Source organism: Pristiophorus japonicus, chromosome 7 (genome assembly GCF_044704955.1).
Source record: "Pristiophorus japonicus isolate sPriJap1 chromosome 7, sPriJap1.hap1, whole genome shotgun sequence".
Classification (NCBI taxonomy): domain Eukaryota; kingdom Metazoa; phylum Chordata; class Chondrichthyes; family Pristiophoridae; genus Pristiophorus; species Pristiophorus japonicus.
The window spans coordinates 161,404,995-161,430,833 of NC_091983.1; the positions used below are offsets into that span (position 1 = coordinate 161,404,995).

Consider the following 25,839-nt stretch of genomic DNA (forward strand, 5'->3'; position numbering starts at 1 on the left):
CTGATTTTTAGGAGCAACTGGTGTAGAACGGAGTATCTTAGAAATCGGAATTCTCGACATTTAGTTTGCTCCAGTTCTAGTCAGTTAGAACAGTTTCACTTTGGAACAGAATTTTGTTTTCAAAAGGGGGCGTGTCCGGCCACTTGCGTCTGATTTCAAAGTTTCGTGAGTGAAAACTTACTCCAAACTAACTTAGAATGGAGTAAGTGAAGATTTTTGTATGCTCGAAAAAACCTTGTCTACACTTTAGAAAATCAGGCGTAGGTTACAAATTAGGCGTAGGGAACGAGGTGGGGGGGGGGGGGGGGGGAAGGGAAGTCATTAAATTCTACAATCAATCCTTAGTTATACTTATACAAATATTATACAAATAAATCCAACCTGAATAAAAATTTATAAACAAAGAAAAGATTAAATAAACCATGTTCCTACCTGTGTGAAAGTGCTTCAGGCAGGCCTTTCATGTTGGAGACAGGCAGGGGTGTGGCGTCAGTGTCTCGACGGCAGCGGCAGCAAGCTTCGAGCTGAGCTGCAGTGCTTGAGGCAGGCCTTTATTCTCTTCGTGGCTGGCCGCGAAGAATCAGCAGCAGAGCGACGTGAGGCCATTCGGCCATGAGATATCAGCGGCGTCAGTGGCTGGCCGGCAGCCGAAGAATCAACACCTGACACACGCAGCTCTTTATGGTGCTTGAGGCCATTCGGCCACGCTTTAGGCAGCCGAAGATACAGCAGCAGCCTTCGAGCTGTGAGGGGGACTGAGGCCATTTGGACAGGGAGAGGCAGCCAAATCGACAGTTTTATATTTAAATTTGCAGAATGGGTGCTGCATTGTCAACACCACGTATTATGCAATGGTTTGCCATCAATTCACTGCATAGGAGAGAATTGATTAGAGCTCACCGCACCAGGAACGTCGTAGCCCGTAGGTTGATGGGCAGGAGACCTTACCCACGTCGACAATATCGAATCAGGCGCTCGTATCTGGACATGAGCGAGGCTGATTGTGTGAAAAGGCTGCGTTTTCGCAGAGAAGTTGTCACTGAGATCTGTGATATGGTGAGAGAAGATTTGCAGCCCAGAAGCAGAAGGACAACTGCCTTGTCTGTTGAAGTGAAGGTAACAGCTGCACTTTCTTTCTATGCCTCGGGATCGTTTCAGGCTACAACTGGAGATGTGTGTGCCATCTCTCAACGTGCAATACATGCTTGCGTTTACCAGGTCACGGCTGCACTTTATGCGCGAAGGAATGACTTCATCAATTTCCCAATGACCACACAAGCGATCCATGAGAGGGCTGTGGGCTTCTTCAGGATTACCGGCTTCCCAAAGGTACAGGGCTGCATTGATTGTACCCACATAGCCTTGCTAGCACCCATGGAGGAATCTGAGCAGTACCGAAATAGGAAAGGTTTCCACTCTATCAATGTGCAGCTCGTGTGTGATGACAAGCAGCGCATCATGTCAGTCAATGCAAGATACCCTGGCAGCACCCACGATGCATTCATCCTACGTGACAGCGTTCTATCTGACATGTTTGAGCAGCAGCCAGAAGGGCAGAGCTGGCTACTGGGAGACAAAGGGTACGGCCTGACCACCGTGATACACGTGACACGGACAGAAGCTAACCGTCAATACAACATGGCGCACATTGCGACGTGCAGCATCATTGAGAGGACCATTGGCATATTGAAACAGCGATTCCGATGCCTGGACCATTCCGGAGGACAGTTGCTATACTCTCCTCAGATTGTCGGTCACTTCACTGTTGTGTGCTGCATGCTTCATAACTTAGCCATCATGAGGCAGCAGGAGCTGGTAGTGGAACCCGAAGAAACATAGAAACATAGAAAATAGGTGCAGGAGTAGGCCATTCGGCCCTTCTAGCCTGCACCGCCATTCAATGAGTTCATGGCTGAACATGCAACTTCAGTACCCCATTCCTGCTTTCTCACCATACCCCTTGATTCCCCTAGTAGTAAGGACTTCATCTAACTCCTTTTTGAATATATTTAGTGAATTGGCCTCAACAACTTTCTGTGGTAGAGAATTCCACAGGTTCACCACTCTCTGGGTGAAGAAATTCCTCCTCATCTCGGTCCTAAATGGCTTCCCCCTTATCCTTAGACTGTGTCCCCTGGTTCTGGACTTCCCCAACATTGGGAACATTCTTCCTGCATCTAACCTGTCTAACCCCGTCAGAATTTTAAACGTTTCTATGAGGTCCCCTCTCATTCTTCTGAACTCCAGTGAATACAAGCCCAGTTGATCCAGTCTTTCTTGATAGGTCAGTCCCGCCATCCCGGGAATCAGTCTGGTGAACCTTCGCTGCACTCCCTCAATAGCAAGAATGTCCTTCCTCAGACCGACGTGAGGGTCCAGTGCATGATGATAGTATTACGGAAGACCAGGATGTGGATGATAATGACAATCAGGAAAGCATGCAAGTGCCTGATGCCGAAGCACAAGGTTGGAGGAGGGCCATCCATCGTGCCCCTTTAACGATTGCTCGAGACTTGCGCCAGCAGCTCATCCGTGAACGCTTCAACTACTGATGCCTGAGGGCTCTGCGACCACTTTTGCATATGGACATGTTTATTCTTTGCAGTTGTTCCTACGTTGTGTTGTGTTAATGGAACATGAAACAGTTTTAATGAAAAAATATTTTATTGAAAAGTTAATGTCACTCTAATAAAATATTTGTTGTATCAAACTATACTTTTTAATATGACTCTTGAAGATCACTTAAAAACTTTAAGATCACTTGTAAACTTGTTACAAAAGTTAGAAAACACTTTCTATGTGAAAAATTTTACACTCTAAGATCACTTAACTTCAAGATCACTTTTTAGATGCAAAATTAAATAATTTACAGAATGTGAGAGCATTTACACTATAAGATCACTTGAAAACCCTGAGATCACTTGTATGTTGTAAAGTTACAAAACTTACAAAACAATTTCAATTTGAAAAACGCTACTACAGCTACATCAAGAACAAGAACAAAAGCAGCAAAGAAAGGCTGCAACCATGTCTCATCCATATCTCAGTGAATGTTCACTTCCTCATGGGGGTGTCATGTGATTGGCTGGGCTGTGTGCCCTTATTGCAGCAGCTACCTCAACCAGGCCCTCCCTGACAGCCTGTGCCGACACTTGCATGCCCTCCCTGATGGCCTGTGCCATAATTTGCATGCCCTCCCTGACGGCTTGTGCCGTCGATTGCACTCCCTCGGACATTCCCTCCCTAAGTTCCCGTGTCATTACTGCTATTTCTCCCGTCAGGACCGTTAACTCTTCACCTACTGCACTGACGCCACCGATGAGTGATCGGGTAAGCTCATTGGTCTCCATACCCAATGCCACAACCTGAGTCGCATCTGTTGCACGCTGCATTTCAGGAGAGCGTGTCTCCAATCTCCTTCTCCTCTGCCTGGGTCTGCCTTGTGGCACCACTACACTGGGAGGCGCGGGCACGGACGGTGGGATGCTCGGTGTTGCAAGCGGCACCACTACACAGGGAGGCGCGGGCTGGGACTGTGGGACGCTCTGTGTTCCAGACGGCTGAACTGGAGGGAGAGGCTTGGGCTGGAATGGTGGGATGCTCTGAGTTGCAGACGGCAGAACTAGAGGGAGAGGCTCGGACTGGAATGGTAGGACGCTCGATGTTCCAGACGACAGCACTCGAGTGCGAGCCGTGGGCTGGGATGTTGGACGATATCAGCAGCAACACTGGGACCCGAAGCGTTGGAATCAAAACCATAGCAGGTGGAACCAGAACCTATGCGAGAGGGAGGCGCAGGCTGGGACGGTAGTGCACTGACTGTAGAAAGCTGCATTATACCAGCAGCACCACTGGGACCCGCAACATCGGAAGCGAAACCATGGAAGGTGGAACCAAGACCTATGCTAGGGGTTGAAACTCTGATGCCCCTTGATGGGGGCTCATAAACATTAAATTGGAAGCTCTCCCTTGCAGACATTTCAGTCATCGCTGCCATCATCCAGTCTGGATCGTCCGCAGCTGGTTGTACTGGTCCTTGTTCTGTACCCTCAGGATCCTCAGGGTTGGCAGCAGCAGCAGCATCATCATGATGTTCTGCAAAATACATCAGAACAGTCAAATGCTTAACAGCAAGGGAGGGGGCCGGATGGGTAGCATGAGTACTCTCACACATAGCAGGCCAGGCAGCAGGTTGATTTAAAGGGCCACGATGCATTTTCAGGACTTACCCTCTTCCTCACGTGCGGGCCCAGCTTGTGCTGTACTGATTGCTTTTCTCCATGTACGACTCATCATAGCAGCTACCCTTTGTTCCAAGGGTGTCAGTGGATGCAGATTGGGCACGCCTCCTCCTGTCCGAGTTGCCTCCCTTTTGTTGTGGGCCAATTTCTTCTGCAAAGAGTAAAATATAACTTTTTACAGAGTGTGTCAGTCTGCAAGGTGGGACATACAGATAACCAGGTTACAATTACGATTAAATTAAAAATGGGAAATATTACTTACACTAACTACTTGACCAAGGTTGTGCCATTTCTTTTTACACTGACTTCCAGATCTCATGGTATGCACCACTGCGCAGTAATCTTCTGCAACTTGGTTCCAGCGTTTCTTCATTTCTTTTGGTGGCACTTTTATGCGACCGCTGTTGCTGGTATCTAGCTCCTGCCATCTCTGCTCAATTACGTTGACTAATATCTCCACTTCCTCATGCAAGAAATTCTTTGTTCTTGAGGGACGTTGATCCATTGCAAAGTTGAATTGGCACTCTTATTTCTCCAAACACACAGTCCTTAATTTGCATGCACCAATGCAGCACCGGTTCTGCAAGTTTAGCAGTGAAAAGCTGAACTCACTGATTTCAGCAGGTGATTTATTCAGCAGTGCTGCTAAAAGCACTCCCTCACACACAGAAATATCAAAAAAAATTACATTACAAGCCTTTGCAGGGGTCCAAGAAACAAATCTTCACTTTTTCTGCAGTATTTTAAAAAATGGCCGAGTGGCAATGTTTGTGTGAGACTGCGCGTGCGCGCATGCTCCAACGCGCACGCGCAGGGTTGCCGGCACCACTAAGGCTAATTTAAATTGTATCCACCCCCTGCTACTTAGAAAATCGGCACGAGTGTTAGGCTCCGCCCCCTGCTGCGAAGAGCGCGACGTGCCAAGCAGACATCGAGCTCGAGAATATCGGACTTTTTTTTAGGCGCAGTTTTCGGCGTGAAAAACAGGCGCCCAGCTCGGAGGTGCGCCGTTTTCGCCGCGGGACGAAACTTGGGGCCATGGTCACTGGACATGCCAAAGTGCTTTACAGCCAGTGAAATACCCTTTTTTTTTGTGTAGGCACTGTTGTAATGTAGGACATTAGTGATTAGTGACGTATATGATTTTAACTCCTATGCACATGCATAACATACAACCTACAGTTGTGTCGAATTCAATGGCATTCCAAAAATTAAAGTGTTCGTTAGCAAATTGAAATACTCATGAGCACTTTAGTTGACAAAAGTAGAATGCTAATTGTTTAGTCTATTTACACTTATAAAATATAGATACTGACCAAATATTAAGTCAAGAATAAATTTGTTGACCGGACTTAAATTAGCTAATTAAGACATTTTCCAACATTAAACGTATCAGTGAATTAAGGGGTTAGTAGCAACTAATTTTGTGCAATGCAGATTAAAGCTTTCATTTGCAACAGTACCCATTATATTTGCAAGCTTCAATTTTCTGATTGGTTTTTGCTCTGCCCATCCAGAAGACGTTTAGCCCTGTAATTGCTGCAGACCTTTAATTCCTGCAGCACGATACTATTGTCACCTCCAAAACAGGCAACCTTCCAATGAAAGCCATTTCTAATGCATGCAACTCACCCACAATATATTAATGAGGCTAACTGAAGAAACTATGGCAGGGCCAGCACTCGTTCAGGCCCCTTAAGGTATGTTAGTATTTCTCGCTTCGCCATAGGCAAATTCTTTGGCACATTTGTATCAATTTTACATGTGGACAGTAGGGCTCCGTGGCATACACAAATGTTTGGACACTCAAATAACAATGGAAATTTTGACCAACCCAGTCAGCTAATGTTGCAGCAATGTCAACTAACATTGTTTGACTAATTCTTGAATGCACCATACACAACTTTAGGAATTCAAATACTGCAAGGTTAAAACTAGTCAACAGCAGATGATTTAGAAGATGACAGCTTTGTGTTGCCCTTCTGAAAATTGTAAATCAGAGTCACCGTCAGTCCAGTTAGTTTGATATACCATCTTGTTTGCATCTTTATGTTTTTCATAAATGGAAAACACAAGTGACATTTACAAAAGTCTTCTAATTATGATTAATTGTTGCAGTCGAAAATCTTGAGCTGAAAGTACATCATTGAATTCTTGATTAAAATTTAGTTTTTAGAAATAACAATTCTTGGCAACACTGCATAGCAGTCACAGCAAATTTCACAATATATTCAGCACAAATTTTCAGCATTTGACAAAGTTTACATTAAAATGGTGCTATCATACAGCTGTAAGGCTTGTTTACATAGATTACATGAATGTACTGTAAGAACCTAACCTTTAAATCAAAATAATGCCTTCTGTATATTGAATTAAAGTTTAGGTGTACATAAATCTGCAAGATAATTTTAAAGTTATTTACACATAATATAGGGAGGTTCATCATTGCTGTGTAAATCAAATCCAAGGTTAGATAGAAACAGGAGTAGGCTATTATTCAGCTCCTCGAGCCTGTTCTTCATTTACCCGCCTTTGAACAGAAAGGCAAACAAAGTTGAACAAAAGCTATTTTTCTGTTCATTTTAAAACAATAGCCTGTATCACAAAGCATTTTTGAAAATGTTTTGTGTACAATTTTCTTTTGTAGTCCGTAGAATAATAAATACATTTCCATTCCTTTAGATTTTCAACCTCTGGGGTATGACAACATGGCATTCAGGGCTGATCTGTTCATTTATGATTTTTAAGCAGAAAGTATGTTTATATAAAAAAAAACACATTTACTTTCTCAGACCTTAGTTGATCTGGGACTTCAGTAAAATGACAAATCTGTCAAATGGTTTTAAAATTAACTAAGATTCAAAGAATTTTGATGACATTGTTATGCATTTGAGGCATAGAAAAGAGAAATAATCCCTATAATTGCCTCAGTGAAAAATTAAAAATAAATTTAAATTGTGTAAGAAAAAATGGAATGTTCGTGAAGTTTTGATGCTCTTGTTAAATACCATTACTGGAACAATAGAAATGAAACAGCTTGCTGTAATTGGAAATGGGAATTTAATACGAAGGATGTTTGTGCTTAATTATCAAAACAGTAAAAGTGTGGCAATGGGTGCAATGTTAAGGCTTTATAGGAGCATACCAGTGTGCTACAACTAAAATAGCTATTTACATTGGTTCTCTGATTCTAATTTTTGGCTTCTTTTAATACCAATGGTATTCTTCACAGTGAAACATTTTTTCAACACAAAGTTCTAACGGTACCGATCTTTTGTTGTTTGCTATCTCTAGTAAATTATGTACATGTATGTGTTTGAGAGAAAAAGAGGCACTGAGACAGACAGACTGCGACAGAATGAAACATGGAATTGTTTGTGTCTTTTAACTGATCATATTTACATCTCTACATCTTAATTTTATTTATAACTATACAAGAAAAAATCTAAACGTGTACTCTGTAGGTATGCAATCCAGTTCTGAATGCCACATCTGCTTTCTGATGCAAAAGATACAAAAATGAAAAAGTTTGGTTGTCATTCCAAAAAAAAAAAGGATTATTCTCAGTGCACACTCAAAATCCCACAGATTCTGAGCTCAGTCGAAGCTGGTGTTTAGCAATGGTTTATCATGGTGCAGCCCAGCTGAATGTTATGTTCTTCAATAGTCGTCCGTAATAACCAAAGCCACATTGCTGAATGAGTTTTGTCACTGCACCACAATGAAGTAAAGCTGACTTTCTTTCAGTGGCTCTTCCATCCCCCATTCCATGTCATTTTCAGCCCACACTGTTCCCTACCCAGCAGTATAACCTCAGGTAATGCCTTTGAACCCAATAGTTGATAATTTGGGGTTTGAATTTTGCTTCTGGTGTAATTCAAATATCAAGTCTTTTCCTTTTTTATTCAAATTGAGGGTTGCTGAGGTAATAATATGTGGAGTGTGTTTTTGAAACCAAAGTCAGATCAAGGAACTCCGAGCAGACAATCACTTTCAATCGTATCAAATTGTTCTCTTCCTTCCTCTTTTTTTCCCCTGGGGAAATTTTTCCCAGTAAGATTTTATACACCTCACTAAGAAGCAAATTTTGAAAAAGAAGTGTGTGTGAAGAATAAATGGCATTATTTGACTGGACCATCTAACTGAATTAGATTATTGGTGTTCAACTTCCTGAGAAGTTCTGCTTTTGTCCTCATTCATTTGGGCTGAATTGTCCTCACTGTTGTGTTGTTTGAGAACTAGTCCTCGCCATCTTGCTTTGTTCTTTTGTAAATGGCTCATCATTGCTCTGGTCAAAGGAGTGTTTTCAGTAAAACGAGACCATTCCACAAACAGGGGTTCAACAATGTAACTCATAAAACCTAAAATCAGGAGTAATAAGATAAAGTGATCATTTTTTTTCTATAATGGAAGTGTAGCCATTGAGAAGTTAGCAGACAAAATAGTAAAAACAAAGTGCTTGCAGTTTCTCCTACAAATATGCAATATTAAGCATTTAGCATGCTATGCTAATTAGTGACAAAGTTACAATTAACTTAAGTCGATACCAGATCAGTTCACAAGCTGCCACTTACTGACAAAACACCAGCTCATCAACTGCCCTTAAATTTGGTGATTTATACTGCTTCCAATACTCTTTCCTCCCCCTCCCCCCAAATATGTACACTATGTTTTTTCTTCATCAAGGCACTAGCTTTGGCTGGCTATAAACTGGGTCAGAGGCCATGCAAAATTACTAATCGGCTTCTAGATCTTCTACATATTCTTAAATGTTTGCAGTGAAAATATTATTCTAAGTTCTTAATTTCTCTATAATGTTCTAAAATATAGAACATCAATAAAATAAGCTCCAAAATCATGTAAGCTGGATGAAGGACTCACTGAATCTCATTCCCTCTCACAAAAGAAGAATGAGGCAACATTGTTGAGTCACCCATTGTATTTGACGTTTCCTTTCTGTGCTGGATGGTATTGTAAAGGATGGTTTTGAAATTTCTGATCTGGAAATTTCAGAGAGAAGTATAATGCTCCTTTTCACAGATGGTATTGAGTTGTTGGTGGACTCACTTGGGAATCTAGTGCACCCTATTTACCATCTTAAATAATGGGCTTGGCACTAGCTGTGTAATATGGGGGGTACCTCAAGTGAAGCATTATGGCTTTGCATGACTAAAAAAATGAGATCTCAAAAAGTACTGATTGGAAAATACATGAGGCATCGGTTCCAATTGTTGATTCAATGATTGGTACCCTAGGCGTCCTGGTAAATGTCAATTACAGCCTTGAAAATGACCTTCAGGACTATGATGAGAAGGCGGCAAAGAACACCTTAGTCTTTCTTATCTCACTTCAATAATGGCAAATTCCCAACACATGTTAAGCCAAACTATTTTCCTTCATGGTTCAGAAATCCTAAGCATGCAAAGAAAGGGCTTCCTCTGGCCCATTTGCGAGATCCAGGACGAAGCTCTGAGGTGGATATATGCCAAAAAGGGAAAATAGTTGCAGGGAGAGGGTGTTCTGGCTATACTGCCTCACTAGTGAATCATCCTCATGGCAATATCGCTTTGCAAAAGCCTGCAATACGAAGACCTGGATTAAGCATTTGGTGATGAGTACCCCTGGTATGTGTCATTGGATGATGTTTAAACATCAAGGTGGCTGGCAAGTTATCCTATATGAGTGCTTCCACCATGCTCAAGGCAGATCTCCATCATACTTGGATTTAGGACAATAGTTCACATTCCTACTTTCCTGGGCCCAAGCTCATCTGCCACCTTGTTCTGCTTTGCTACAGAATTACATCTCCCTATTCATATCTACTTCTCCCTCTTATCACTGCAGTATGCCCTTGTGTACTCCCCATCCCATCCATTCCTGCTCTCTATTAAACTTGTATCCTGGCACAGTCTCATGCTCTTATCTCACCTGTACAAATGTGTGGCATTCATCTGCTTCAAACTGGATATCCACTGCCACATACACAGTGGCTCGTGTTGCTGGCTCCCTTCCAGTAGCCATCAGTTATCTCATCTTTTTCAGAGTCTTGATCAATAATAATTGCTTTTATGAAGTCAAAAAGATCACCCTCAACTCCAAAACCTCAAACTTTCTCTAACCTGTCCTTTCTCTTCAAGGTTCAATACAAATAGAAATTTGTCTATAGCATAATTGTGTTTTTTACCTATTTGTATGCTGGAAATTGTGTCTTTTTGTTGATTGCACAGTGGAGTAACTTCAAGCTGCAACCGTTGCTCTAGGTCACCTGCAAACCAAATAAGTAACAGCAGATTTTAGAAAGGCAATGAATTCTAACCACAAGAAACTATCAAGGATCGGCACTTTTTTGAAGATACAAATGCAGGGATTTGGAATGGGAATCTGGAAGTGATCATTGCTTTAAAAGAACATAAGAAATAGGAGCAAGAGAAGGCTATATGGCCCCTCTAGCCTGCTCCGCCATTCAATAAGATCATGGCTGATCTGATCATGGACTCAGCTCCACTTCCCTGCCTGCTCCCCATAACCCTTTACTGCCTTAAAGCTCAAAAATCTGTCTGTCTTTCTGCCTTAAATATATTTAATGACCCAGCCTCCACAGCTCTCTGGGACAGAGATTTACAACATAGATTTGAAATCATCCTAGGGTATATATTTGGTTACCTGGAGAGGGGTGCATAGAGAAGATGGGAATCCATGCTTTGACAACATCTATCAGTTCACATGCCAAAGGATTTGCTACAGATTGTAAGATTACAAAATCATTAAATATGCAAAAAAATAATTTAGGAGGGACTTAGAAACATAGAAAATAGGTGCAGGAGTAGGCCATTCGGCCCTTCGAGACTGCACCACCATTCAATAAGATCATAGCTGATCATTCACCTCAGTACCTACCCCTTTCTCGCTTTCGCTCCATACTCCTTGATCCCTTTAGCCGTAAGGGCCATATCCAACTCCCTCTTGAATATATCTAACGAACTGGCATCAACAACTTTCTGTGGTAGAGAATTCCACAGGTTCACAATTCTCTGAGTGAAGACGTTTTTCCTCATCTCAGTTCTAAATGGCTTACCCCTTATCCTTAGACTGTGACCCCTGGTTCTGGACTTCCTCAACATCGGGAACATTCTTCCTGCATCCAACCTGTCCAATCCTGTCAGAATTTTATATGTTTCTATGAGATCACCTCTCATTCTTCTAAACTCCAGTGAATACAGGCCCAATCGATCCAGTCTCTCTCTCTCTCCTCATATGTCAGTCCTGCCATCCCGGGAATCAGTCTGGTGAGCCTTCGCTGCACTCCCTCAATAGCAAGAACATCCTTCCTCAGATTAGGAGCCCAAAACTGAACACAATATTCCAGGTGAGGCCTCATCAAGGCCCTGTACAGCTGCAGCAAGACCTCCCTGCTCCTATACTCAAATCCCCGAGCTATGAAGGCCAACATGCCATTTGCCGCCTTCACCGCTTGCTGTACCTGCATGCCAACCTTCAATGACTGATGTACCATGACACCCAGGTCTCGTTGCACCTCCCCTTTTCCAAATCTGCCGCCATTCAGATAATATTCTGCTTTCGTGCTTTTGCTACCAAAGTGGATAACCTCACATTTATTCACATTATACTGCATCTGCCATGCATTTGCCCACTCACCTAACCTGTCCAAGTCACCCTGCAGCCTCTGAGCATCCTCCTCACAGCTCACACCGCCACCCAGCTTAAAGTCATCTGCAAACTTGGAGATATTACACTCAATTCCTTCATCTAAATCATTGATATATATTGTAAATAGCTGGTGTCCCAGCACTGAGCCCTGCAGCACCCCACTAGTCACTGCCTGCCCTTCTGTAAATTACCCGTTTATCCCGACTTTCTGCTTCCTGTCTGCCAACCAGTTCTCAATCCACGTCAGTACACTATCTCCAACACCATGTGCTTTAATTTTGCACACCAATCTCTTGTGTGGGACCTTGTCAAAAGCCTTTTGAAAGTCTAAATACACCACATCCACTGGTTCTCCCTTGTCCACTCTATTAGTTACATCATAAAAAAATTCTCGAAGATTTGTCAAGCATGATTTCCCTTTCATAAATCCATGCTGATTTGGACCGATCCTGTCACTGCTTTCCAAATGCGCTGCTATTTCATCTTTAATAATTGATTCCAACATTTTCCCCATTACTGATGTCAGGCTAACCTGTCTATAATTCCCTGCTTTCTCTCTCCCTCCTTTTTTAAAAAGTGGTGTTACATTAGCTACTCTCCAGTCCATAGGAACTGATCCAGAGTCGATAGACTGTTGGAAAATGATCACCAATGCATCCACTATTTCTAGGACCACTTTCTTAAGTTCTCTGGGATGCAGACTATCAGGCCCTGGGGATTTATCGGCCTTCAATCCCATCAATTTCCCTAACACAATTCCCTGACTAATTTCCTTCAGTTCCACCTTCTCGCTGGACCCTCGGTCCCCTTGTATTTCCGAAAGGTTATTTGTGTCCTTTTTGTTCAATTGATCTGCCATTTCTTTGCTCCCCGTTATAAATTCACCTGATTCTGACTGCAAGGGACCTACGTTTGTCTTCACTAATCTTTTTCTCTTCACATATCTATAGAAGCTTTTGCAGTCAGTTTTTATGTTCCCAGCGAGCTTCCTCTCATACTCTATTTTCCCTCTCCTAATTAAACCCCTTGTCCTCCTCTGCTGAATTCTAAATTTCTCCCAGTCCTCAGGTTTGCTGCTTTTTCTGGCCAATTTATATGCCTCTTCCTTGGATTTAACACTATCCCTAATTTCCCTTGTTAGCCACGATTGAGCCACCTTCCCAGACAGGGATATACAATTGTTGAAGTTCATCCATGTGATCTTTAAATGTTTGCCATTGCCTATCCAGCGTCAACCCTTTAAGTATCATTCGCCAGTCTATTCTAGCCAATTCACGTCTCCTACCATCGAAGTTACCTTTCCTTAAGTTCAGGACCCTAGTCTCTGAATTAACTGTGTCACTCTCCATCTTAATAAAGAATTCTACCATATTATGGTCACTCTTTCCCAAGGGGCCTCGCATAACAAGATTGCTAATTAGTTCTTTCTCGTTACTCATCACCCAGTCTAGGATGGCCAGCCCTCTAGTTGGTTCCTCGACATATTAGTCTAGAAAACCATCCCTAATTCACTCCAGGAAATCCTCCTCCACCGTACTGCTACCAGTTTGGTTAGCCTAATCTATATGTAGATTAAAGTCGCACATGATAACTGCTGTACCTTTATTGCACGCATCCCTAATTTCTTGTTTAATGCTGTCCCCAACCTCACTCCTACTGTTTGGTGGTCTGTACACAACTCCCACTAGCGTTTTCTGCCCTTTGGTATTCCGCAGCTCTACCCATACAGATTCCACATCATCCAAGCTAATGTCCTTCCTTACTATTGCGTTAATTTCTTCTCTAACCAGCAATGCTACACCACTTCTTTTTCCTTTCTGTCTATCCTTCCTGAATGTTGAAAATCCCTGGATGTTGAGTTCCCAGCCTTGGTCACCCTGAAGCCATGTCTCCGTAATCCCAATTATATCATATTCGTTAATAGCTGCCTGCGCAGTTAATTCGTCCACCGTATTACGAATACTCCTCGCAATGAGGCACAGAGCCTTCAGGCTTGTCTTTTTAACACATTTTGTCTCTTTAGACTTTTGCTGTAATGTGGCCCTTTTTGATTTCTGCCAAATAGATGAAACACAAGTGACATTATCTAAATACTTTGGCCTAGTGATTTGATAAGGCCCCAAAATGGATGTTAGCACCACAGGGAGAGATTTGCTCGTGCCCATTTATAAAACGAAGGCAGCAGGTTATTTTTGTGTTGCCTGCTGATTTGAATGATTTCAGTGCACAGCCCAGCGACAAATGAGCTGTTTCAGGCTGTGCGCTCAGCAGGAGGCCCAATGTTGCGCCACTGGAGCAAGGCTGCAAGCTCTTAAAGCAAGGCGATCATTTTTGAAAGCAGTCTCGAACCCTTAAAGATGAACTTCCTTCTGAAAAAAAATTTAAGTTCAATCCAAACTAAGCAGTTTAGAGCTCTTGAAGTCGAATTGTCTTCTGCATGTAAAGAAAATGGTAAAGTGCTTCAGCACTAACACAAATGGCTCAACGGGCCAACGAAAGGGCTCCCAGGATTTTGCACACAACACTCCAGCTTTATGCAGGTGTCAACGCTAGAAGAGAGATCCTCTACCCACAGGGAGCCAGGAGGCCCTCCAGAAAGAGGGATGTGGGACCAGATTGTTGAGGTGGTTATTGTCAGCAGTGTTGTCCCCAGGCTCTGGCTCTAGTGCCCAAAGAAGATTCATGATCTCCGATGAGTGGTCAAGGTCAGTGAATGCATCTGCAAAAGCCATCTCCTACCAACTGCACCACTAGCCTCACATACTGCTCAATGCACGACTACCCGCCCCTCCCAATCACTCACCTACCAACAATCTCTACCAAACACAAGGCACACCTCACATTCCTACTTTCACCTCAGCCCCTTGGAGGAGACTATGCTGGCCATTCTTGGCAGGGGCATGTCTGAGCCCTTGGCCAGTGGAGGGGTTGAAAGAATACAAGATGTCAGTATCCTCATATGTGATCCTCCTTTTCAAATCCAACTTTTCCCTCATCCCACAATCTCTTCTGATGTACAAGCTGTACATGGTGTAAGCGTGCACCTCTTGCTTTCCTGCCCTCCCCTCATCACAAACCTATACTTATGCCTTTCTCATTTCAGACACCCACAAAATCTAGCCTGCCCAGTCAGTGCTTGATCAAGAAGAGGGAGAGGAGAGTGGTGAAGAAGAAACAACACCGTCACTCGATTTGACACTCCCAGTCACCAGATCCTTGAGATCGTCATGCGAGGTCATCTGCAGTGTCCCCCACCAGCCATGCTGCAGCCACTGGGGTAAGCACTGCGTGATATCACTAGAATAGGCAAATGCACACAAGACAATCACTAACGGAATGCACAAGGGTGATTAGTTGATTTCTTAATGTCATATTGGATGGATGTATAAAGTTGGAGTGGAAACTTTGTTTTGTGGTGGCTTTTATTTCAGTGTTGCAGCCAAGAGGATGCTGTGATGGTCAGTAAGCGAGGGAAGGTAAGATGTAGGACAAATTTTAAAGGGAAATTGGGGTTGTGGTCACTGGTACCGCAGGCAGAGGATTTGATCACGGATATCCTGGCTAGAAAGGGCTATCTAGGTTTCATCCTTCCGCTTTTGCTTCCTCCTCTTCCCTCTGCAAGCAGCTTATCTCTTTTGCTGCCTCTACTTCATCTCCATGTGATTTTGCTGCCAAGGAGAACTGTGGGCAAATGGTCTTCTCAGAGGCCTTCCTTTAACACCCAAACCCTTGCAAGCATCCAGCAGCACTCCCTGCACACCTAAACAACTTTTCTTAATGTATTGCACCAAGCCACTACTCCAATAAAATATTTAAAAAACTCCAAAAGCTGTAATCGAAACATTCCTGAAAGATGTGTGTGTCCCTTTAAGAAGTACCAACATCATCTCTACAACTGTTGCATGCACTTTCTTCTGTGTGTGGCTAAGAGAGGGCAGTATGGAGTGCAGTGACATCCAAAATTGCAGTCGTGCATCAATTCAAGCATTACTCGCCGATTGATATCACAATCTGCATATTTACATTGGAGAGGCGAGCGCAGGCAAAGGCAGCGCTGCCAAACTCTCCCAAATGGTGGATGGAAGTGAGGCGGCTGCCATTTATTCAAGAAAACAATTCAATAAGGTGCCACATAAAAGGTTACTGCACAAGATAAGAGCTCACTGGGTTGGGGGTAATATATTAGCATGGATTGAGGATTGGCTAATGAAGAGAAAACAGAGTCAGGATAAATGGGTCATTTTCAGGTTGGCAAATTGTAACTAGTGGGGTGCCACAGGGATCAGTGCTGGGGCCTCAACTATTTAAAATCTATATTAATGACTTGGATGAAGGGACCAAGTGCAATGTAGCTAAATTTGTTAATGATACAAAGATAGGTGGGAAAGCAAGTTGTGAGGAGGATGCAAATAATCTACAAAGGGATATAGATAGGCTCAGTGAGTGGGCAAAAATTTGGTAGATGGAGTATAATGTGGGAAATTGTGAAAATAAAAAATAAAAATTATTTAAATGGAGAGAGATTACAAAATGCTGTGGTACAGAGGGATCTGGAGCTCCTTGTACATGAAAGTTACCATGCAGGTACAGCAAGTAATTAGGAAGGCAAATGGAATATTGACCTTTTTTGCAAGGGGGATCGATTATAAAAGTAGGGAAGTCCTGCTACAACTGTATAGGGCATTGGTGAGACCACACCTGGAGTATTGCGTACAATTTTGGTCCCCTTATTTAAGGAAGGATATACTTGCATTGGAGGCAGTTCAGGGAAGGTTCACTAGGTTGATTCCTGAGATGAAAGGGTTGTCTTATGAAGAAAGGTTGAGCAGGTTGGGCCTATACTCTTTGGAGTTTAGAAGAATGAGAGGTGATCTTATTGAAACGTATGAGATTATGAGGGGGCTTGACAGGGTAGATGCAGAGAGGATGTTTCCCCTTGTGGTGGAATCTAGAACTAGGGGGCATAGTTTCAGAATAAAGGGTTGCCCATTTAAAACGGAGATGAGGAGAACTTTCTTCTCTCAGAGGGTCGCAAATCTGTGGAATTCTCTACCCCAGAGAGCTGTGGAGGCTGGGTCACTGAATATATTTAAGGTGGAGATAGACAGATTTTTGAATGATAAGGGAGTCAAGGGTTGACATGGTACATCAGTCATTGATGGTAGGCATGCAGGTACAGCAGGCAGTAAAGAAGGCAAATGGCATGCTGGCCTTCATAGCAAGGGGATTTGAGTATAGGAGCAGGGAGGTCTTACTGCAGATGTACAGGGCCTTGGTGAGACCGCACCTTGAGTATTGTGTGCAGTTTTGGTCTCCTAATCTGAGGAAGGACATTCTTGCTATTGAGGGAGTGCAGCGAAGATTCACCAGACTGATTCCTGGGATGGCAGGACTGACATATGAAGAAAGACTGGATCGACTAGGCTTATATTCACTGGAATTTAGAAGAGTTAGAGGAGAGCTCATAGAAAGATATAAAATTCTGACGGGATTGGACAGGTTGGATTAGGAAGAATGTTCCCGATGTTGGGGAAGTCCAGAACCAGAGGTCACAGACTAAGGATAAAGGGTAAGCCATTTAGGATCGAGATGAGGAGAAACTTCTTCACTCAGAGAATTGTGAAACTGTGGAATTTTTTACCACAGAAAGTTGTTGAGGCCATTTCATTAGGTATATTCAAAAGGAAGTTAGATGTGGCCCTTATGGTTAAAGGTATCAAGGGCTATGGAGAGAAAGCAGGAATGGGGTACTGAAGTTGCATGATCAGCCATGATCATATTGAATCGTGGAGCAGGCTCGAGGGGCCGAATGGCCTACTCCTGCTCCTATTTCTTATGTTCTGAAAACCGGACTTAATGGCCGACGCTATAACATCCAATTTCACAGCCTTTGAATTTCATCCATCTGAACACAGTGAATAATGCTTCTTTTTGAACAATATACTGAAGTATAAGGACAATTTATTTCAATTAAGCAAATAATAGGAAACACTAATTTAATTTCCCCAGGCAATCAACCAGGCCCAGAACTCGTTATTCACCATCAGGTTTTCCAATTTTTGTGACACTTAAATACTTGTTACCCCAGTAAGTGGCAGCACTTGTGTACAAATGGATTTTTTAAATTTGAGAGTACAAACTTAATATTTCTCCCCAGTCTAAGCAAGAACACATTTGCTCTGCATCAATACTGTTCTGAATCAAAACTAAGGAGCTGTACAAAAAGCCTGGAGATTACTTAATCTTCCCTTCTGTCATGATAGTCTCCGCTCAGTGTCTTCCGTATAAAAATGGCTGAGATCAGGAACTCATGAGGGGAGAAACTTGAATCTGTGTCCTAACACTCACTCTGGAGTACCAACATGCTACATTTTTATCATGCTTTGGTTAGATCTGGAGTTCTCTGTTCAATTTTGGTCACCATTCTACAGACAGCACGTACATGTATTGGAGATGTCGCCAAGAAAAACAACCAAACTAAAGGAGGTGAATTGTATATTGATATGAAAATGTTAAACCCAGAATATTATTTCAAAGTAAGAGTCAGGCTGTAGGACAGAGGGCATGTATATAGTTCAGAAATAACTTCTTTACTCAAATGATAAATATTTTGAATAATGTACTAGGCGAGGAAGTAGAGACAAAAATATTCAAAATGCAGTTGGATGCTAGGCTGGCTGAATTAAGAGAGAGGTGAGTTTTGATGGGCCAAATGATATTTTCCTGTCCCTAGCTTTTAGAAATGATAATCAGGGACAAAATTAACAGTTACTTGGACAAGTATGGATTAATTAAGGAAAGCCAGCGCAGATTTGTTGAAGGCAAATCGTGTTTAACTAACTTGATCGAGTTTTTTGATGAGGTAACAGAGAGAGTTGATAAGGGCAATGCGGTTGATGATGTGTATATGGGTTTCCAAAAGGCGTTTGATAAAGTACCACCTAATAAGCTTGGCAGCAAAGTTGAAGCCCATGGAATAAAAGGGACAGTGACAGCATGGATCCGAAACCGACTAATTGACAGGAAACAGAGAGCAGTGGTGAACGGTTATTTTTCAGACTGGAGAAAGGAAAATAGTGGTGTTCCCGGGGGTCGGTACTAGGACCATTGCTTTTCTTGATGTATATTAATGATTTGGACTTAGGAGTACAGGGCATAATTTCAAAATTTGCAGATGACACAAAACTTGGAAGTATAGTGAACAGTGAGGAGAATAGTGATAGACCTGAAGAAGACATAGACAGGCTGGTGAAATGGGCGGACATGTGGCAGATGAAATTTAACGCGGAAAATTTCGAAGTGATACATTTGGGTAGGAAGAATGAGGAGAGGCAATATAAACTAAAGGGTACAATTCTAAAGGGGGTGCATGAACAGAGTGATCTGGGGTATATGTGCACAAATCATTGAAGGTGGCAGGGCAGATTGAGAAAGTGGTTAAAAAAGCTTATGGTATACTGGGCTTTATAAATAGTGGCATAGAGAACAAAAGCAAGGATGTTATGATTAACCTTATAAAACACTGGTTCAGCCTTAACTGGAGTATTGTGTTCAATTCTGGGCAACGCACTTTAGGAAGGGTGTGAAGGACTTAGAGAGGGTGCAGAAAAGATTTACGAGAATGATTCCAGGGATGAGGGACTTCAGTTACGTGGATAGATTAAAGAAGGTGGGGTTGTTTTCCTTAGAGCAGAGAAGGTTGAGAGGAAATTTGTTGAGGTCTAGACAGAGTAGAAAGAGAGAAACTGTTCCCATTGATGGAACAGTTGATAACCAGAAAGATTTAAGATGAATGGCAGAAGAACCAAAGGCGTCATGAGGAAAAACTTTTTTTACACTGAGTGGTTACGATCTGGAATAGGTGGTGGAGGCAGACTCAATCATGGCTTTCGAAAGGGACTTGGATAAGTGCCTGAAGGAAAAAAAATTGCAGGACTATGGTGACAGGGTGGGGGAGTGGGACTAGCTGAAGTGATCTTGCAGAGAACCGGCACAGGCTCAATGGGCCGACTGGCCTCCTCCTGTGCTGTATCCCTTCTGTGGGACTTGGAGGCCCTGACCTGCGAGAAACCATCAGCGGCAGGTCAGGGCCATAAAAGGAGCGGTATGCGGAGGCCCAGGAGCAGCGTTGAGGCCCTGACCTGCGAGAGACCATCAGCTGCAGGTCAGGGCCATAAAAGGAGCAGCGTGGAGGCATACCACTACAAGGTACAGTGCGCGAGCTGGTGCAGGAGGGCAACGGCAGCGAAGAGTAATGTCAGCAAGGTCCAGGTCGGTGATTGGAGCGTGGGCAGATACAGCAGGAGCGGCGAGGTCAGGGCGAAGGAGCTGTGAGAGATTGTGGAGGGATGTGATCGGGGCCCAGGGGAGGCGTGAGTTCGAGGCTAGGGGCCCAGGGGCAGCACGTGCCAGCCCACACTGTGATGTGTGCGTGCACTGGGTCTGTGCAGCAGAGCAGGTCTCCAGTTGTCTTGGGTAATCCTTGCCACTGGACCAAGGCCTAGCTCTGTCATGCCCGTGTGGTGGCTGGTGTGCAATGGCCACCACACGTTTAAAAAAAAATCCACGCACAGGCATCTTCCACCCTTGAGGATGTAGTTCACATTTTTCTTTCGAAACACCTGTGAACTCATCCTATTTTTGGCGTGGAAGCAAGTCATCCTTATTTCAAGGGACCACCTATGATGACCCCTTCTATGATCCTATGCTCCACATGGCAGTGCTATTGTGTAATCATTTTTAACAAGCTCGGGGAACCGTGGATGAGTTATCTCGTCTGGGTACAATAGTTTTACCAGTGCCACTGATGAGATAACTTGTCCAGCATTTGGAGGGAGCCATCAAATCAGAGGCCAATGTTTTCAAAGTTGCTTTCACCTCGAAAATCGAGTGTAAACAGGATTCTTGGAAACAAAGCTGCCAAAGACTGACCTGGTTGTATCTGATAGGACAGAACATGAACAAGAGCAAAAAAAATATCAGCTTTCATTCACCTTTAAGAAAGCAGTCACAGATTATTATTCTTTATTTATTTCTGAAGGATTTTAAAGACACTTTTAGACAAATTAGTGATATTTGTATTCAGTAATATCCATAGTAAATAGGAATCTAGGAGGTAGTGACAACAAAGTTGAAAAATAAGTCTCATCTTTTTACCAATTCATACAATGTTCCATGTGAATTTCTAAATCTTGGATTGTTTTTGTTTCCTCTAGAAAAATTGAAGTAATGTAATCTGTAACGAATCCATCCACTTGAAGTGGCTATTTCTTTCCTGTTTGGTAGTTTTCCTTCCTGTTTTTAAATGTTTTTTTTCTACACCTCATTACCATTGATTTAATTGGAATTAAAAAGAAATGCAACACACCCTCTTGGGCCTCCTATAACGACATGGGGTGTCTATGCTCTAGCCAAGGGTAATTTACTTAGAGATGGGTAAAGTCAAACAGAGTTCAGTATAGCCCCACTAACCTTGTCTGTAGAATTCCTCACAGACTTTCTCACTCCACTGCTTGCTCATATCCCAGACTCGACAAGGATTACAGATATCTGCGCACTTGAGCGCTATCTGGAAAAGAAGTCATAAACAAAGAAGAATTACTTAATTACCTAGTAAGACTTTTGGTGTGCTTTTTGAAAGTAAACTGCAGGTTATCTGGCTCCACAGATATAGATAATGAATTATAAATTAATCTAAACCCATGAAATAAATTACTGCTTGTTTAAGGAAAAGTCACAGAAATCATATATTTTCAATTAAAATCTGCTGATGTGAATGCAGCATAATGTATGCCTGTAGTGTGAAACTTACATGGCAAGTCATTCTTGACTGCTGCCTAATCTTTCTTTGGTCTTTGTAATACTTTGCAGTAGCTCTGCAAAACCACGTAACTATCCATTTCAGGCAGCCTAGAATGGAGAGGACTTGATGGGGTGATCCTCTCTATTTCAGTTTATCTGTTTTCACAAGAAAGGGATTCCTTTCTTCTCTGGTCTCTGAGATCAGTCACAAATGCGATCTTCCTTACTTTTTAAATCTCCAGGTAAAAATTAATAATCTGTGGCGACTGTAGAAAGAAACAAGGAAAACTGAATTGCAATTCTTCAGAGTTGCATAAACAATTCCCTTCAGTGTGGTGGAAGCACTATTGGGTGATTCTCTATTCTGATGTCACCACAGTGCAGCCACTCTCCACCAGGTGCCTGAAATGGATGCTTGCAGAGCTGCATGGAAAAGCCCTTAATTAAATAAAATTAGAAAACAAAGGGGACCACAGAAGGGTTATATTGGCAAGCGCCCATCAATTATAGTAGTTACCCATAGGAAAATGAGGCAGACAGCAAGCATTTTGGAAAGTTAAGAGTTAATCCTTACATGTTGGAAAATCCTACAAAGGATTCAGATGTCCTACTATTCAGATGTTTCCAAATTAAAACTAGCTTGCACAAGAGCTTATTCAAAACTACAGACTCACAGACTAATTAATGTGTTGTGTCCTTGCTTAGATAAGGTTAACAATTTAAGAATAGCCTTGGCTGCAGCTGCTGGACCCACTGAGAACCCCCTCAAAGGAGACGAGAACCTCGGCCTGGATGTCTCAGCATCTGTTTGTTGTTCCTCAACTGATCCGTCACCTTCAAGAAAAGTATGCCATGAAGTTTGGGTATAATGAACAAGTATGTGCAAAAGGGCAATGGCTCTACATTACATTTTCAGTAGCATTGATTTGTTGGTCAAGTTAAATCTAATAATTTTATGGTCATTGTTGGCCAGGATGTACCCACACATGCAGTTTCAAAACAGCATCAAGGCCAATAAAGCCAATTTTCAGTTCAAGGCTCCCTGAAAAAGGCGCGCAGTGTGTGTGTGTGTGTGTGTGTGTGTGTGTGTGTGTGGTGGGGGGGTATCTCCCAGGAATGGCCAGCATCTGCCATAATTACTGGCCTCCCCTATCAGGCAGGCGCCTACCAACAATATTGAAATAAGGTTATAACCACTTGGCACCGCATAATCTGTTGGAATCAGGAGTGGAGGTCACCAGTGGGCATATTCTGACACTTACACCCCCACCATCTTTTCTGCAATGCCTCACTTTGAGGCAGCTTAAAGTAGTTTGGTATAACATCTCCATGAAAAGCAGAATAATCCCAATCTTTTTCTCCTCTCCAACCCCAAGCAGTGCTACCACAAAATGTTGTAATTCAGATGGATTAGAGGATATAACAGCAAATATATATATTTTTAGTGTATGAAATTTGGCCCACATTTTAACATGCTTTGTTGAATTGTTGAATTTTGAAAAACTTTAAATAGTAAAGTGGAAAAGGGGGAACAAGAAAAATGTAAAACACCACTGAGATTATGATAAGTGTATTTTTGATTTTTTTTAAATGCTTTTTGGGGGGAAAATTCTTGCTAAAGTAGGAAATGTGGAATATCAATGCTAGGGAATAGAATGCTTTCCCTTTTTTGGAACACAATGTTGACGCCAAGTATGTAACACAAAAGGATGAGAGACAGCAAGATCAAGGCTGAGAGCAAAAACTGTTTATTGCTGTTGACACAATCACTATGACTGATTTGACCACCAATGCTGCTAAAAGCAACAGTTGTCCTTTTCAGACATTCAGAACTGAACTGGTGCTTTAGAGATAATCAGTTTGTTTATTACGTTTGGCCAATAACCTACCTGCAGTATGAAATGTTTATGATCTGCATCCTCCAATGATAAATCCCTATTGTCTGAATGAGTTTTCATTCTTGTAAGAAATTCATTTTGTCGGCTAATATCCGTGGCCAAAATGAGAGATCCTAACTGTTGTTCAATGTCTTGTCTGTAATAAAAAATAGATTATATTATTTTCTCAAAGTGGATGTTTTAATTAAATATAGCAAAACAAAAGAAGTATGGGAGTCATGGTGGCATAGCATTTTGTGCTTCAGAATTATAGGAATGCAGGTTCACACCTGTATTCTCTCACATGGCACATTCTTGATCTCAGCCTTTCAGCAATGAGGAGGTGTTTTACAGAGGGCAGTGCTTCCCCACAGAGAGGAGGAATTGGAGGGAAGGCTTTTGTGGCTCACTTCTTACCAGACAACTTTATCTGTTGCACATATTTAGGGCTTAAGTTTCCAATCCCCGGTAGAATGGCGCACCTCGGAGCGGCCCGCCTATTTTCTAGAACTCAAAAAGCGCCTAAAACTTAGCTTGTGATTCTCCGATATCTGTAGGCCCGTTTCCAGCTCAGCGCGGCGCAACAGGAGCTGCTGGGGGCGGAGCAAACGCCGTTCTGAGCAAGCACTGCTGACAGGGGGGTGGCAGGGCTAGGGCCCAGCGTCAGTTTGAGTGCCAGGCAGCGTTGCGCATGCACGTTGGCACACAAACATTGGCAATCGGCCATCTTTAAAGGGATATGCAGAAAAGTGATTTTTGGGTGTGTGGAGCTGTGCAAAGCCTTCTGACTGATTTTTTGTGCCTGAAGGAGTGCTGTTAGCAGTACTGTGGAAGAAATCAGCTGCTGGAATAAGTGAATGCTGTTTGTTGCTGCTAAACTTCCAGAACAAGCGCTGCATAGGTGCAAGCAAAATAAGGACTGTGTTTTGAAAAATCACTGTGTCAATTCAATACAGCAATGGAACAACGTCCACCAAGAACAAATAATTTATTGCATGAGGAAGTGGAGACACTAGTTAATGTCATTGAGCAGAGATGGCAGGAGCTGGATACCAGCAACAGAGGTCACACAAAAGTGCCACCCAAAGAAATGAAGAAACGCTGGAACCTAGATGCAGAACATTACTGCGCAGTGGTGCATACCAGGATATCTGGAAGCCAGTGTAAAAAGAAATGGCACGACCTTAGTCAAGTAGTTAGTGTAAGTAATATTTTCATTTTTCAATGGAATCTCAATTGTAAATGTGACCATCTGTATATGTCCCACCCTGAAGAAAGACGCACTCTGTAAAAAGTTATATTTTAATCTTTGCAGAAGAAATTGGCCCACAACAAAAGGGAAAGAACTCGAACAGGAGGAGGCATGCCAAATCTGCACCCAGACACCCTTGGAACAGAGGGTCGTTGCTTTGATGAGTCGTACATGGAGAAAAGCAATCAGTACTGCATAAACTGGGTCCACACGCGAGGGAAAGGGTATGTCCTGAAAATGCATCGTGGCCCTTCAAATCAACCTGCTGCCTGGCCTGCTATATGTGAGACTACTCATGCCACCCATCCTGCCCCCTCCTGTGCTGCTAACCATTTGACTGTTCTGTTATATTTTGCAGAAGATGATGCCAATCCTGAAGATACAGAAGAACCACCAGATGCGGACGATCCAGACCAAGGGTGGGTGCAGTGGTTGACTGAAATGTCTTCAGGGGAGACTTTTGAACTTAATATGTATCAGTCCACATCAACGGGCATCAGTTTTTCAAACACTTGTATAGGTTCTGGTCCGACATTCTATGGTTTCACAGATTCTGACGTTGCGGGTCCCAGTGGTGGTGGTGTAATACAGCATTTTACACCCAGTGCCCCACTGTCCCAGCCTGCGCTTCCCACTGGAGTGGTGCCGCGAGGCAGACCCAGGGCCCCACCATCCCAGCCTGCGCCTCCCACTGGAATGGTGCCGCGAGGCAGACCCAGGGCCCCACCGTCCCAGCCTGCGCCTCCCACTGGAATGGTGCCACGAGGCAGACCCAGGGCCCCACCGTCCCAGCCTGCGCCTCCCACTGGAATGGTGCCGCGAGGCAGACCCAGGGCCCCACCGTCCCAGCCTGCGCCTCTCACTGGAGTGGTGCCGCGAGGCAGACCCAGGCAGAGGAGAAGGAGAATCGAAACACGCTCTCCTGAGATGCAGCGTGCAACAGATGTGGGTCAGGTTGTGGCATTGGGTGTGGAGAGCAATGACCTTCCCCGATCACTCG

The 25,839-nt window shown here is 43.1% G+C and overlaps 1 protein-coding gene across 1 annotated transcript in view; it reads right to left on the minus strand.

The window, feature by feature from the left end:
* Positions 1–6,578: 6,578 nt before the first annotated feature.
* LOC139266885 (3',5'-cyclic-AMP phosphodiesterase 7B-like) overlaps positions 6,579–25,839 on the minus strand; it is a 258,407-nt gene continuing 239,146 nt past the window's right edge. The window contains exons 10-13 of the mRNA XM_070884501.1: positions 23,600–23,744; positions 21,381–21,477; positions 10,426–10,506; positions 6,579–8,602 (exon numbers count right to left, since the gene is read on the minus strand). Coding sequence (XP_070740602.1) covers positions 8,394–8,602; positions 10,426–10,506; positions 21,381–21,477; positions 23,600–23,744 — 532 coding nt within the window. The 3' untranslated portion in view covers positions 6,579–8,393. The remainder of the gene's footprint in view (positions 8,603–10,425; positions 10,507–21,380; positions 21,478–23,599; positions 23,745–25,839) is intronic.